General features: G+C 33.9%; 1 protein-coding gene across 1 annotated transcript; it reads left to right on the plus strand.

The window, feature by feature from the left end:
- The first annotated feature begins 5,757 nt into the window (after positions 1-5,757).
- Positions 5,758-15,344, plus strand: LOC106055012 (uncharacterized). The gene is made up of 2 exons (XM_013211121.2): positions 5,758-5,869; positions 8,142-15,344. Exon 2 carries the CDS (start codon positions 8,181-8,183, stop codon positions 9,549-9,551), a length of 1,371 nt encoding a protein of 456 aa, XP_013066575.2. The 5' UTR covers positions 5,758-5,869; positions 8,142-8,180; the 3' UTR covers positions 9,552-15,344.
- Positions 15,345-16,920: the final 1,576 nt, after the last annotated feature.

Here is a 16,920-nt window from a genome sequence, read left to right on the forward strand (position 1 = left end):
TTTGTGTAGTCATGTGAAACTCTGCATGCACTCATCCTTAATCTTATCTTATATAATACATCGTTACTTAAAAAAAAAAGAAAATTATTACGTCGTACGCGTCAAGCATCTAGTCATGCATATTAACCAATGACTTAAATTCTGCCAAGACATTGGTTTTCTTGGCTGGCTCGGGCAACCCATTCCAGGCTTTCTAAATTTAGTGATTTTAATGAAGGTGCTACTCTAGCCAAATGTGAATATTCGTTAGGTATGAATCTCACTGCTCTATTTTGTGTCTGTAAGAGTTTCCTGTTTTCTTGAGTTGAGGGGTTCCAAACTAATAATTTATATTTTTTTAGCTATTTATGTATAGCTATTAATCTATAGTTCAATTTTGCAACAACGCAACCATACATAAATTACACTGTGTTTTTTTCTCTGGATTTCGAATCTGAAAACTTATCATCAACTTATCAAATTTAATGTCTTTAACGATTTCATTTTTAATTTTAAAAAATGCCCGTTGTGAAAGTGTCATCTATTCCTTTGTCTCAAAAAGTTCTTAATTTTAATTTATTATCCTTTTTTTTTACGCCAAACATATGAAGATGGTAAGAAAGGGTTGAAGGCTTTGTTCAATGATTCAAAGATATTTTTAAGGTCTTAGTTGCATATGAATCATGCTATGTCTATTTTTTTATTTTCTTAAAAAATAACTTTTACTGCCTTTAGATTTCTTATCATCATATAGGCCCTACGCCAATGTTTTGAAACTGACATCTACAATAATTCGTCAGTTGCTGAACTAAAGAACTTTTAGTTGGATTGCTCCAAATGTGTCTACTTCATCCATGATTGCTTCCAGTAGGAGTTGAAGCTCAGCGTTAAAAAAGATCAATGCACATAAGAATGAACTTCTTTTTATTCTTCTTAACTAGTGAGTCCGGCAACTAATGATTGCTCGCCTGACATTTTCTTCTTGTGTTTAATGTTGTTGTTTTTTTTAGAAGAATCCTTTTTTATAAAACACTTTGCGCTAAGGTGTTATGCTTTTGATAAAGAAAAGGTTTAATTAGTCACTACATTGTCAATAGTTGTGTATCTTTGGACTTCTAGAATATCTTCCCAGCAAAATAAAAAACAACGTAAAGATAGGTCAAATAAAAGATCTTAAGCTGCGCCCTCTAGTGGCTATAATTTCAGAACGAAAAAAAGTATCAATTGTGCCCAAAAAATGCGGAAGGTTTGGAGTAGGAAGTAAACTATCTCCGACTCTGAAGGAACATCCGAAACATGTAAACATTTAAAACATTTTACAAACAAACATTTTACAATTCTTGTATCGAGTCGCCACATCCCCTATTCTTTAATGCCAAATGCAATCGTTAGTAGGAGTTATAAAAAGGAGCGAGGATTAATATTTTTCACTCAACCACCACCTCCCCTTTCCAGACGAAAACATGACGTTTTAAACAGAATTGTCAAATATGGCAACATAGTTTATGTAATTGCACATGAATTTATCATAATTATTTTAAGAAAAGACTTTGTTTTGGAAAATTTAGAATTCATACGAAATATTTCAATATAAGAGTAACAATTAAGATAAGTTCTGAACCTAAATATTCTTTTCCCAGTCGCCTTTTTCCAGCCTATACTCAGTCTGATATTTTTCTAGTTTAGTACATTTGGAACTATTACTCACAATTTATGATTGAATCCTAAAAAATGGAAAAATTTAGAGTAGAATCTAATTGGTCCATTTAATTTCTCTTCCCACTTCCGAAATTTTTTGTTTAGAGTTTTGAATAATAGTTCTGAAACAAATCAAAGTTACAAACATGTATCATTTAGAAATGACCTTCTTTAAAACACTATATTTCGAATATATTTTTTTGGCAGCAATTCACTAAGCCTTAATGTAAATCTAAGGGGTATCTTTTCAATGAACAAATCGGTTGTATCTGCAAAGCATCCACACAATCCTGATGCAGTCCCAGCTGCGATGGACAGGACATGTGTGCAGAATGCGCTTCAGGGACACCCTCAAAGTTTCTCTGAAGCTTTCAGCATAGACCCAGCCACCTGGGAGACAGAGGCACATGACAGAGTATCATGGAGTCGCGCTGTTAAGGTTAAGGTTGCTGAGGAAAAGAGAACAACGCCAGAGAAGAAAAGCATGGTCATCACACTATCTCCAGCTGGAATAACCTGTCCATTGTGCAGCCGAACATTCCGGGCTCACATAGGTCTCACCAGCCACACGAGGAGGCATAAAACCCCCGTGCAAAGCCCTCAGTCTCATGGATGACAAAGTGGTCATCATCGAACCACGATGGACGAACTATATATATATATGGGAATATGGGTTTACTGGGCGTTAGGGTTTGGAAAAAATCGCCCCCCCCCCCCACCCCAAAGCTCTGGATCCCTAGTGAGGCGATATGAATTGAAATAAAGAACGGTATTATTCATTAAAATAGTCTTAATGATTAATTTGTGTTAATTTTACTTATATAAAGCACTAACTGGAATTTAAACATATATTTATTAAGTACATTATCTTATGTCGAATGCAAGAGCCTCTTATAAGGTCAAGCCCCTCCACAGCTCAGAGCTCCACGAATCCCATTGCTGACAATGGCGTGGTGTCTACAGTCTTTACACTAACTCCAGAAAGAACATACATAGCATGGGCGTAGCCAGGATTTTTTTTCGGGGGGGGGGGGGGGGTTTGGGGGGGTAGATGCATATTCTGAGGTATCTACAGTGCATTTTCCTGCTATTAAAAATTTCTATTTTAAAATCCTAATGTGCTATTCTTACTGACTTAGATCCTCCCGCGCCGTTCGGCGCATTTGACGTCAAACTGTTTCCATAAAAGTGTAGACTCCCCGACATTACTAGCAAGGGGGTCTGGGGGAGCGCTAGGAGCTCCCCAGCGCGGGGCGAAGCCCCGCCGCCAAGCACTATTTCTGGTATTGAAAGCCAACAAAATGCATTTTCTGGGGTATCTACACTGCATTTTCCTGCTATTAAAAAGTTTTATTTTAAAAACCTAATGTGCTATTCTTACTGACTTAGACCCTCCCGCGCCGTTCGGAGCATTTGCCGTCAAGCTGTTTCCATAAAAATCTGTCACTGGCAATGTCTGAAGCCTCTTCCCACCTACCATGAGGAGCTCCATGAATGTGTGGAGCCAAGTTATACTAGGATATCATTGCAACTCTTCTTATGTGTAATTCATTTTGTCAGAGAACATGTCCCGCAAACCTCATGCGTCGCTCTCTCACAATCTTACTAAGGGGTCGACTACCAGTTCGGCATAGGATTTCCTTGATTTAGACCCGATCTCTATAACTGACTCCTAAAATCTGTCTTAGCCATCTTTGTTGAGCCACATTTAGTGTTTTTCAAATTCGGCAGATGACTATTCACTGCAGTTTATTAATGGAGCCCTGCCACTGGTAAAAATGTGTAACCTCTCTTGAATACGCTCTTGGAATTAAGTGACTGTAGTTTGCTTTAGATTTTATATCGAAAAGAGAAGTTTTATCGTCAAAATAATCTGTTGGGGGTTTTCCACCTCAAAATGCTCTGAATGGGGATCTTAAACTCAAAACCATCTGGAGGGGTTTTAAACTTTAAAAAAAAGCCGTCTGTAGAAGAGGGGTTTAAACTCAAAACCCCCGATTGGATTGGATTGTGAAATTTGCTTTTTTTTTTATATTGAAGAGATATTTTTAACATCAAACCCCTCTGAATGGGGGTTTAAACTCAAAACCCCTTTTGGCAACGCTCAAAGCATTTTGAGTACGTAATTTGCTTTTTTTCTTACACTGATGATGTATTTTTGAGCCTCAAACCCCACTGGCGGGGGGGGGGGTTAAACTCAAAACCCGTTTGGCTACGCTCATAGATTTAAGAGTGAGTAATTTGCCTTTATTTATATTCAAGAGGTACTTTTTAGCTTCAAACTTTACTGGAGGGGAGTTTAAACTCAAAACCCCTTTGACTACATATAACATTTTGAGTGTATAATTTGCTTTGTTTTTATTATTAAAGAGGTATTTTTTACCTTCAAACCCCGCTGAAGTGGGATTTAAGCTCAAAACTGAGCATTTAGCTACGCTCATAACATTTTGAGTGCGTAATTATTATTTTTTATATGTTGAAGAGGGGGTTTATCGTAAGTTTTAGAGGGGGTTTTAAAATCAAAATCTTCCTTAACTGTGCTCTTGGAATTAGGGGATTTTCGTTTGCATTTTTTTTTGTTTTGTATTATAGAAGAGGGGGAGTTAACTGCAAAAACCCCAGGTAGGGGGTTTAAAACTCAAAACCCCTGGTAGGGTTTTTTTAAACTCGAACCCCTCTGGTAGGGGTTTTAAACTCGAACCCCCCTGGAAGGGGTTTTTAAAACTCGAACCCCCCTGATAGGGGGTTTTAAACTCAAAACCCCTTTGGTTGTGCTGGGGCAAGTGATGGTTTAGTATTAAAATCTCACCTAAAATAAACAAAATCAAAGCAAAAAATCAGTCAATAAATTCCGACCCCCCCCCTCGGGGGGGGGATTTCATTTCGGGGGGGGGTTTGAACCCCAAACCCCCCCCCTGGCTACGCCCATGATACATAGAGTATATATAGTAGTGTATTTATATAGAGCACATGTCCTACTTTATGTGCACTGGCCCGTTACGCATTTTTAATGAGGAAAAAATTATGGACGCCAGGAGAATGAATTTCTCAAGCTTAGAACGCAGGAAAACTATTGGCTTTGGGGCTCCCCCATATCCCTTTTCATGCTACAGCTGAATCTGCTGTCTCACCAATACTAACCACAGAAATATTTTTGTTTACACTTACCCTTAAGAACGATCTCCACAGCAAGAAACAAATGAAAAGAAGCGAGACGGGCGTGCCACAACACACATGTGAAGCTAATGCATACATAATCGCCGCTTGGGATTACTGTGTCGGATTATGAAGTGTCGGACAGTAGTATTTTGGAAATCATTTGAAAAAGAAAAAAAAAACATAACTCTTAAGAAATACATGTAATAAACCAGTTCTGTTTAAAACGCAATAATTACACGTAGAAGTACAATCATCATTTAACCTTGTGGGTTTTTTTTTAATGCCACGTAAAGGAAAAAGAAAAATAATTCCACTGTCAGGCCTTGTGGCCTATAGGGCAGATGATGTAAAGGCCATCTGTTTCTGTGGCCTACGGTTAACGAGGGTGTCATATGGCCAGGTCAACGACCAATCGCCTTTATTTTTCCCCAACTAATGTCAGGTGCCCATTAGAGCTGGGTAGGCTCAGAGGCGCCCAAAGATCCCGAAATTAAAAATCCCAGTCTTCACCAGGATTCGCACCCGGCATCCCCGGTTGGGTAGCCAAGCGCTTTACCTCTCAGCCTCCGTGCCTCCAAAGGAAAAGATAGCTGTATATTAAATGGTAAAGCGTGCAGCGCATTGTAATGTCAATACCAACATAAAATAATGCCTGAACATTGGAGCATATACTTTGATGTCTAAAATTAAATTAATTTTAAGGGAAGCATATTTTATGTTTTTATATACAAGAGTCTTACCAGACACAGTCTGTTGCGTTTCTTACGATAGCTCCATAATAAAATGTTGAAGGGTAAATTAATTGAATTAGGATTCATATTTACTAATATTACAAAACACGTTTAATAAAATGTATTAAGCCATATATGCGTGCTTCAACCCCCCCCCCTTTTTTTTTTAATGTTTACTTTTAAACAATAAATGGTCCCTTTAGAATTGTGGTGTTTTCATACTGACATCCGGTTTGATAATTGATATTCATCGACTTGTTGCAAATATTGTCACGATTTCAACTTTCTTGTTATGCTTCAAGGTAACTGCTACATTCCGAAATAAACTTTCGCTAATATAAATATTGCATTACTGCCTTTTCTAAATTAATTACAGTTCTAGACTTCTAGATTATGTAATTTTAAAACGTAATAGCGATTTTCATTTCCTTTTACAACCGGTCCCTTAATTTTTCCAACCACATTTCACAGCCTGTCGCCACAACTTGATCTTCACGTGTATGCGCATGTCGCGTTTTTCAGTTCGTCTAAAGTAAATGCATGCATATTGTGCATTGTGTTAATGGCACATATTTTCTACTGTTTTGGTACATTTTTAAAAACTTAATAAAGGACGAAAAGATCTATGAGCCACTAAAAAGCCATTGTAATAATTTCCCACTATGCAAGTGATTTGAAGGGATCATTTATTGTCTCTAGATTCTAGATCTACTAGTCTAAATCTAATCTAGGTCTAGTCTCTAGAGCTAGAAATCTAGATCTAGACACCCAGGCCAGTCCCACTGATCGAGATCTGCACTCTTATGTTGTCAAAGAAATTTTATAAATTAGACTATTATTAGAATATAAATAGATCTTTATCTATACTAGACTATAGTATAGGCTATAGGCTTAATCTAGATATGCATTCTATGATTCTAGTTAAATGTTGTTTTAGAAAAATGTTATTAAATATTAATACAAACATTTCTAAACTTAAGTCTTAGAGACTATTATTACAATATTTAATATTATTTAGAAAATAAGCTGAATGAAAATACAAAATTAAAATGGAGGGGAATAATGCTATGGTTAAAAAGGGATTTAGGTTGAACTGTTGTGGAAAAATTATACAAGTTATGAATATGTAATAATTAATATAGACAATAGATTATGAAACTGGATACTTGTGTGTTATTAGTTAATGTGTCATACAAATCTTAATAATTTTAATATTAGTATGAGAAGAGGTGAAAAAATTAATTAAAAAATATATATGCTACATATTGTTATTGCTAATTTACATTAATTATATTTTTATGTCACCTACTTTTCATTCTCAATAGTGGAACAGGTCTACAGCAGCTTGAGAAAACTAGCCAGCCGTCTCAATTAGATTTAAAATGTAGGCCAGCACTACTTGCTTACATAGTTGAATTTAAGTGTTATTATGGCGCAGAATCAAGATAAATATGTTATCGAGAGCTAAAGAAGATCATATCGATAAATCTAATCATTACCTGAAACTGAATTGGGTATAAAAAGTGACCATGATAGCAATGAGTAGAAATGTAGATGTATAATGCATCTCCTGACACTGAATTGGGTATGAAAAATGACTACCATAGCAAGTTACGTAGAATGTGGAAATTTCTCCCAGCATTTGTATATGAAGATGACATTTTGAATTCCTTCCAATTATTTGCCAGATGATGATATAATGCTGGAACTCGAGATTCCAGAGGGTGCATCAGGGGGATTAACTATGCTACGTCTTTATTCCTTCTAAATGCTTGAGAAAATACCTAGATATCGTCATATTGACAACTAAAATCTCATTAACACTTAAAAATCATTTTTCATATCATGATTTTACTAACTACACAACTACACTTAGTTCTTGGTAGAGAATATCTCAGTACCTTGTCATCTGATTTTGTTCTGGGCAATTACTCTCAGTTGGATCCATGTTCATCCTGTCATCTTTGTTTCTCCACCATGTTTGCTTTGGTCTCCCAGCCTTTCTCGCCCCCTGTAGGTTCCAGTCTAGAACCTGTCTTGTAATGCATTTTGCTGCTCTTTGCAGACTGTACCCAGAGACCCATTAGTAATGCTTTCTATTACTTTTTGGAGCTTAGACATACATTATTACATTTGGAAGTGTTACTACTAGACTTGACATTTATTTTGGGTATATAGCATTTGATGAATAAGCTCTACTTTCATACAAGTTAAATTGGTAGTATGTTATGTTATTTCTTTTGCAGCAACCTACAGTGCATAGTAGCTAGCATGATATGATTACACTAAAACAAACTTCATACCAGAAGTCATTTTTAATTTCAAAAGTATAATCAGGCCCTAGATTTCAAATTAAAATCATCATTAGAATAAAAGTAGTCCATTGAAGTTAATTTTAAGGTGTGTTTTTTTTTTTTTTAAATATAATAATGATAGTGCTCTTTAAAAATTAAAAAAAAAATAAAGTATGTATTTTTTTGTCTAATAATTTCAGTTGTAAATGTAAATATTTTTTATAGAACTTAAAATACATTTTTATTATTTATTTATACTTATGAATTATGTCTTCCACAGAAATTTAACCCCCAACAGGAACGCTAAAACCAATTAGCAATGGCCAGCAGTGTCAGTACTCCTGTGGTTGTGCCTCAAGCTACCAAACGTACTCATGCCAAAATGTCTGGCTCAGAAGTCACAGATCAGCAAAGTCCTGTCAAGGCTTCTTCAGAGGCAGACAGTGTTGCAGCAGCCATACCTGATCTAAATGGGTCAGAGTCAAAGTCTAGTTTAGATTCAGCTCCTGAAAACACAGCAGTTACAAAAATTTCCAACAGTGTCACCCCTGTAAAAGAGGATTGCAAAGTGTCATCTTCTGACTCTTCCCCCAAAATGGATGTTACCAGTCCCACAAAACAGTCAGCTGTTGAGACTGATACCCCAGCAAGCAAAGTTAGTGTTGAAGGTGCCTCAACAGAAAATTCATCGGTTGTGGATTGCTCATCAGCTCAGGAAAATAAAAAAGATTGTGATGATAAACTTTCTACCTGCGATCAAACGACATCAATTAACAGTGATACATCTAAAGCAGCCCCAGAGGCAATGGATGCTCAGGCATCCAATGTGAATCATGACACAGTCACAGCTCTGACAGAGACTTCTCAGATCACAACTGGCAACTCGGCAAGCAAGGCTGAAAGTAAGCCCAACTCTGGCTCACATCTTGAAGAAGGCGAAGAACCTGAGAAAAGGGCCAAACTTTCTCCTCCTTCTGTGAAATCCACAGGAAAGTCACCAGAGCAAATTCTGGAGCATATGGACAAAACGTTTGAGCAGAGACGAAAAATTATTACCAAACAGATGCCAACTATCCCTGAACTGAAAAATTTATACCCCAACCTTTTTATGGGGAAGCAACTTCTCATTGAGTTCCAGCGCATTACAAAGATTGACATTGATCAAAAGATTCAAGAGTTCTGCGTAAGATACGCCACTGCCGTCATTGAGATGGCCAGAACGAAGAAAGGGGCAGCACCAGTTTTAGCCAGATGGGAGCAAGCGAAACAGGAAAATGATAACCTGAGGCAATATTGGGATATGGTGACAGCACTTTGCTTACTTCCGCTACATTTTGGTGAAAATTTTGTAGAGATGGTGTTAGAGATTGGGGAAGATGAAGAAGTTGTACCACAGGGAAAAATTGTCCCCACGCTTGTGGCTCGTGGCAATATATTTCGCACAGATGAGTTTTTTCTTATTGCAGAAAATACAATAGTGCAAGAGTTTGAAGAGTTTACTATTGCTTTTGCCAGCTTATATTCCAGCTACTGGGTGTTCAATATGATGTATCCTGAAACTATTGAAAACACTTACAACTATATCCAGAGGTGTATTGTTCGACAACGTGAGCCTGGTTCTATCCCGGCAGTTTGCAAAAACTTTACCAAAAGTCTTCAAAAATGGAATAAAGTGAAAGAAGGGAAATAATTCCCTTTTTAGTTTCATGGAAAGATAAGATATCTCACCTATTTGGTTGAAAATAATATGCCCACTTATATTTTTTTTTTTTTTTTTTTTTTTTTTTTGATTTTTTTGTTTTTCTGTTTTGGGAATTTTGTTAAACACAATAAAATTGTTTTATTTTTATGGTAGAAAGAATATGACTTTTTTTGTGTGAGAGATTTTTTAAATAATAGAGCATTGCTGTTTGTTATATATTATGATTCTTTATGCTTCATGTATATAGATGTACACTTTTGATTGTCTATCCAGTTAGTATATTAATTCAATCAAATACAGTTTAAAAGATTTATAATAAATCTAATGAATTGATCTTTGGAATTCTCACTTACATTCAAACATTTATGATATCAATAGTCAGTTGTAAAATGTTCTAGTAACCATATTATATGCTGTGCCCACCCCTATGTGATATTCTGAAAAAAACACTGTTGATGAGTAAAGATCTTTTTAAATAGTATTAAAAGTAGGAAAACAATATAATTTATACCGGTACTGAATTCGCAAAAAAAAATTTACTAGGTACTATATTAAAACTAGTAAGAAAGACAGATTGAAAAATTATGTTCTTTAACAAATTGACAAAATGTTTCAAATTAACAAAAAAACAACTTATAATGATTAACATTAATTATGTTGCTGTCATAACTTTAAAGTTTAACATCATTTTAGGTCCAAAACATTTATTAACCCTTAGAACGCAAAGCATAATTTTGGTAATATTTATAGTTGTAGCCTTGTTCTGCAAAATGTGATTTATAGAATTAGTACAAATTATACAAATTGAAGGGTTTCAGGGAATCTCTTAAAATTATTAATTTTTTTTTTTTAAATTGTGTCAAGTCTTCAGCATTTCAGAATAAAAATTGATAAAAGTAGCAATAAGACTTGCAAAATCCAACTCTCCACCTAATTAAATTGTAGAGTGTATTTTATCAGCAAAGCTATTTGTGTTGTTCCAGTTGTTTTGTTTTAGTGTGTATATCTTGATATTGTTTGATAGTCCATCTGTAAAGTCTTAGTGTTCTAACCAAACTGACACTCATAGCAACCTCATCAAGTGTCATTTGGTTATATAATAAGCTTTGTGATGCCTTTTTAAAAAATATTTATGATTATTTCATTACTGAACTACCTTACTGGTAGAACAAGAAATGTAGATTTATTTTGGCTTCTCCATACATCATTAAAAAAAAAATATTTTTTTTTCTAATTGATTTGTGGGGATATAATTTTATTATTTGTACATTTTCCTTCTCAGTGTGTGTTGTTTTATTGCTAGAATTATTATTATGCAGGGAATTGTTTTCTTTATTTAAAACACAACTTCCATTTTGTTCTATTTTGTGTATCGGTATATTTCTGTCGCTGAGAAGTAATTTTTAATGTTTGAAACTAGTACCTTGGCCCCATACTCTTTTTGTTTTATTTGATGTCTGAACATTAAACAAAGTACTTTGTAACTTTCATCTTTTTTTTTTTCTTAGTTGTTTTTTTTCTTACAGCTCTGCTCTATGTCTTATCAATACTTTAAATGTGTTGTACGGTATAAGTATTTTATAAAGAATGCTTCCATTTGGTCTCCAACACAGGAATAGATGAAAACAAAAACTTGAGTAATAAATAGCTTATGCTAAAAAAAACACCTTCTATTCTTTAAAATTCCAAATTCTTATTTCAGAATCTATTCACATAGTCAATGCTATAGCACAGGCTCTATTTCTTAGCTAGTATACTTCACAGATTAAAATGAGGAATACATGTATAGCAGTCATTGTTATAGAGATTAGTGCCAGAACTTCACTTTTCTAATGTGATGTGATTACCATTACTGCTTTACTAGTAAAGCCAAGACACAAGTCCCCAGCAGAAACTCATTTGACATTACTTTTTAATTGTAAATGGCTGCCTAATGTTCACTAATATGACATTTAGAAAGCAGTGATGTACATATCAGTATTGTTCTTTTCTTTAAGGACTCACTTACTTTTCTTTGAACACTGTAAACACGAAAAGCATTTTTTTATTCTCTGAAGTGATGACTGCTAGTCACAGATTTTCTTTTGATAAAGCAATCCTATCTGAGGAGTACCCTAAGGAGTTCAGTGTGCATAATCATAAATAGAGTATTTCTAAGGCAGACATGTTTTTCTAGTACTGTAACTAGCCTAATTTGTTTTCTTGGCTTCAAAAGAATATGATTGATATATAAATGTCAGTCATGCTTCCATATAAAAGTGTTGAGAAACGGGGATTTACAAAAAGAATTCGCCCAATTTTTTATGTTAGGGATAACATGTTATTTCATTTCTAATGGTTTTCAGTTGAAAGTCACTTCTTGGTACCAGGTTCATCAGGAGAGTTATATTTCACAGTCTGCACGTGTATATAAACAAGCTATTGATTTGTGTTAGTTATCTTTTTTTGAAGCAGACAGGCAAATTACACTAAATGGCAATTACCTTTTGCTTTTTAACTTATTGCCTTTATCAAATTGGATAAGTTCCTACAAACTGGGTGGAATGCAAAAATGTTTATGTAAACATACTCATTGGCTCACAGTATTGACACACCCTGGAGTGGAATATTAATTTGTTTAACATTTTTGTGTTTTTGTTTTATTTGTTTTGTTTTTTTTAAATAGTTTCTATCATGTATTTATATTGTCATATATATATATATTAATCTTTGCTGGCACCTGAATTTTGCACTTGGCCTCTTTCTTTCAGTTTTTTTTTTTCCGGCCTTTTTCCCCCTCAACAAAACATCATGTAAATATTGAAAATATTTTTAACAATATCAATATTTTTCTTTTTTTAAAAATATCTTTTCATTGACTTGGAATTGAACAAGGACATTTTTGTGTTTCAACCTTATTTCTATTTATATTTACCGGTTTCGTGTTATATCAATGTAAGTGTTTTGTCTAGTTTTTGACCAGTGAGTGCTAGTAAACATATGCAGATTTTATTTTAACTACAGAATTTATTTATTGCATTGCAGGTGATGTGCTTGTTTTTTTTTTTTTTTTTTAACTTTATTCACAAGTGTGAAATTAATGTCCAAATCATTAATATCACTTTAAAAAGCTTTTTTTTTTCTTCTTTATATTATTTATTGACAGTTGGATTGGTTTTATGTTGAATGGATATAGACTTTGTGGAAGAAAATTTTTTTTTTTCTTATGATTAAATCATATGGATTAATAATGAGACACCCCAGCCCTTCTCCCTCGTTTTGAAATACTTTGTCTAGTCTACACCATTTGTATTTCAACAACTTGTTGGCTTTAAACATTTGTGGTTTATTTCATATTTGTACCATAAGGTTAGAGTCATTGCAAGTTGTAGAGATCTGTACTGCTCTGTTTAGCAATGTTGTTATTGTGCAAACAAGGTTCATTTGTTTTGGGTGTTGGGTAACTGTTCCCAGTTATCACCATGCTCTTTGGTGGGAACATTATTGATATCCCGTTTAGATAATTATAGGTTTGAACCCAGGCACCTTTTGCTTATATGTTGGCTGTATATTAAACTCAGAGCTCTAGTGTAATTATTAAGTTGCAGTCAAATAAATTTTTTTTTATTTTTTAATTGTTCTTGATAATAATGTATTTTTGTTTTGTTATTTTATTTTTGGTCTCAACATCTTCTGTGATTGACTTCAGTTTGACGTGACCAAAAGTTTATCTATGTATTATGAAGAAAAAAGAGACTTGAGATTGTTACAATCATGATTGTTGATAATTTTCATAGCATTATATTTTATTCTCACTTTTTTTTTTTTTTTTTTTTTTTTTTAAAGTTTGGAAAAGAAAAGGTTCTATTTTTATTTCTGTCATGCTTCTGTTTCAAACTTTTGTGTTTTGACATTGTGCTATGAATGACTATTCCATGAGGACAAAGCCGGTACAGTTCACAGTTTAAGGAGTGTGAGCTTTTTATTTGTAGTCTTTGTATATGTAATTTTACTTCATAACATTACCACATTATTAGACATTGGTTATGAAGCTTTTTTTTTTCTTTGTTATTAATGATGATTGGGCTGAACTTCTTCTCGCTTCTCGAATGAAGCTATTTATCCTTAACTCTCAGATGAGGACAGATGTATTTCTGTTTAGTTTGGGCTGTTACAAGTTCTCATGCCTTATGAAAGATTTTAAAAAAATAACATCTTTGATGAGGAAATTCAGTAAAAGAAGAGAAACGGTAGAATCTAATAACGCTGTATAGCATAGAATGATGTCTATGAACCATCTGAAACTAGTTCTAATAGCTGTTTTTAATAATTAATATCTTCAAAAATCATAATTGTTATTTTGTTATTTCATAACCTCTTGTCCTCCCTAAAAAATGTGTATTTCATTATAATTAAATTGTTTAGATAATTATAAAGAAAACTTTGTGTTCATCGTTCTATTAGCCATAGGTTTGTGTTGTCTCATTCTGTAGTAGGACTATATGGGCATTTGTAAATAGGACATCATTTAGAAATGATCACTACATTTGTTTCTATTCTTTATCTTTTTTTTTCTTCCCCATTATGGAAGTTACCATGGTTACCATTGAATAAGTTCACTGACATGTATCTGTTGGAGATGGGATGTACCATGGTTTTACATGAGACAATTCACTGACCTATATCTTTTTGTTGTCAAATTTTTGATCCTTCACGTTTTCTTTCTATCATATATCCAATTTCAACATTTTAATTGTGTTTCACATTTTTTAGATGAATTTGGTGTGGGGTGGGGGTATTGGCAGATACAGTCCTACAGTCTCATTGGGGTACATTGTGAACCAGATGGGGGAAAGAGAGGGGGGGGATAAAATATATTGATGAACTAAAATCTTGTATTTGAACCAACACATGTTAGTAAATTGTTGGTGATTAAGTCAAAAACATTTACCATGCACATAATTAGTGACTAATTAAGTTTTGAAATTTTTAAATAAAAAAAAATATTTAAAAAATTTTGCTGAAGTATTTTTTTTTTTCGATTAAATAATTAACCCTCTGTGTCATCTTAGCAATTCTTAGATAAGATATTTCTTAGCAATTCTTGGGTTTTAGATAAGATGTTGATTCTTTCTTAGCAATTCTTTGGCTTAAGATTAAGATAGGGTGTGCTTATTTTTTAGCAATTCTTGGGTTTTAAAATAGGATGTTGATTCTTTCTTTAAAATAAGGAGGAAAAAAAACAGATTGAGAAATGCTAATTTTAAATCATTGTCTAACACCAAATATCCTGGTCAGTTTTATAAGAATGTCATAGTTGTATCGTTAATTGGAAGATTTCATGTTATTTCTTACTGATAATGTCATGGAGCAGGTCTGTATAGATCAAGTAAGTGTTTTTAAATATCTACCAAACGTGATTGGCTTGAGGTTATGGTACAATATGTTGTGCAGTGTCTCTAACCAAAGTGAAACTGAATGGTACTTTCACTTTTAGCAAAAATTATTTAGCTACTTTTTTTTTTCATTAAAATAGGGGTAGCAAAATGCCGATATGACCTAGCAGGTATTGAAACTAACAATTGTTTCGCCATTTGTGTGTGTTTGTGTGCTTGTATGAAGGAACCAAACTATTGTTTTATATCTATCTATTACAATTTTTTTTCGGAATCAGTGTATTCCAAAACGTATCCACTGTTTGGTTGTATTTGCATTCATTTCTTTTATTAAAGACTTGTATTAAAGGGAAATCATTGTTTATGTCAGACTATAAACTATAATAAAGTATTTATTGGTTACATATTTATTTGTTGTGTTTGGTTTATTTGTCTCCATACATACAGACTACATACACTAATTCAGTTCTACACATAGACTACATACACTAATTCAGTTCTACACATAGACTACATACACTAATTCAGTTCTACACATAGACTACATACACTAATTCAGTTCAATATTTCCTTATTATTTTTTTTATATTTTCATTTTACATATGACTAACGCTGTCCTTTCAGAATGACATTGACACTCTTCTTGTGGTTATGTGCTGTCACTGATCAATATGAGCATGACTACACATGTGTACTATTGTACAAACATTTCTATAACTCACTTTATAGGCAGTTGAGTGCTTATTTCCATTACCACTTCCAGACACAACAACCTTATGAAACTAAGCCCATGACAACCAGCCATCTTCCTGCCCTTCACTTGTGGCTCAAATAGGAGTCCGCCGGAACTGCTTTTCATTAATAGAAGTGGCACAGACGAGTAACTGGCGCCGAAACAAGTAAGCTTTGGGCTGGAAGGGCTCGATTAGCCTTGGCTGGCGTCCCAGCTAGGAGAATGAATGAATTCAAACCTCTGCTGCCTTGTGCACTTGCCGTTCCCTTGGATATATCAGCTGTATGGAGATGGGGGAAACTGCTGTCGGGGCGTGACCTCCGTGACCCCATCAATGTCGAAGGCGTCGGTCGGGGCGACATCGTTCCGACCATACCTAATGTCCGGACATTCATCTCATTTCTATGAGATGACCAATATATAAACTCATTTCCTATGCTTAGAATACAAAAAGTTACAAATATTTTTTTGTCCAGCCAGTTTACAATTTAATAAACTTAGAAAAAAAGAAAAGAAAAAAAAGCTACAGTAGTACTACAAATATTTGTATTGCAAAACAAAGTGAGTTTCATTGCACTTTAAATAAATATTCATTAAAAACTAAACATTCTATTGCTGCCGTCAACCAAATCCTATATTGTATATATATATATATATATATATTTAGACTTCTTCGTTCTCATTTTTATGCTTGAGTGTTCAGATGACTAGATCAATATATGAGATGAATTGCGCAGTGGTTTCCAAATCAGGGAGCTCTCCATATAGTTTTCTTTGTATTGGGGTGTTTTGGGGCCAGTGTCTTGTACGGGCCTCTTGGTAAAGAGAGCTGTCATGAAGGACATGGTCAGCATTCTCTGGTGACACTCCACACGGGCAGATTTCACTTGTTCCAATTTTGAGCTTCCGGTACATGTGTTGTCGCATTCTAATATCATTTAGTTTTCTGCTTCTACTTTTTGCTTGTTTCTATTTAATCACCTATTGTAAACATTCTCACTATATACATTTTAAGTACCTTATATTTAAAAAATATTCATTATGTGATATTACAAATAAAAAAAAAAAACAACGCCATGTACAAAGCAATTTAAAACGTTAAAATATTATGACAACCTCAATGTAATTATTTGTATAGCCAAGTTTGCAATCTTTGTATTTTGAAATGTGACTATTTAATTTGTACACTTACTAATAAAATATGTATCTTTTTGTAGAAAAAAAACCCAATAAAGAGGCCTATGACCAA

This window comes from Biomphalaria glabrata, chromosome 4 (assembly GCF_947242115.1).
Source record: "Biomphalaria glabrata chromosome 4, xgBioGlab47.1, whole genome shotgun sequence".
Classification (NCBI taxonomy): Eukaryota; Metazoa; Mollusca; class Gastropoda; family Planorbidae; genus Biomphalaria; species Biomphalaria glabrata.

Excerpts from the sequence above, each read along its gene's own strand:
- LOC106055012 (XM_013211121.2), top strand. The coding sequence starts at position 8,181 with ATGGCCAGCAGTGTCAGTACTCCTGTGGTTGTGCCTCAAGCTACCAAA.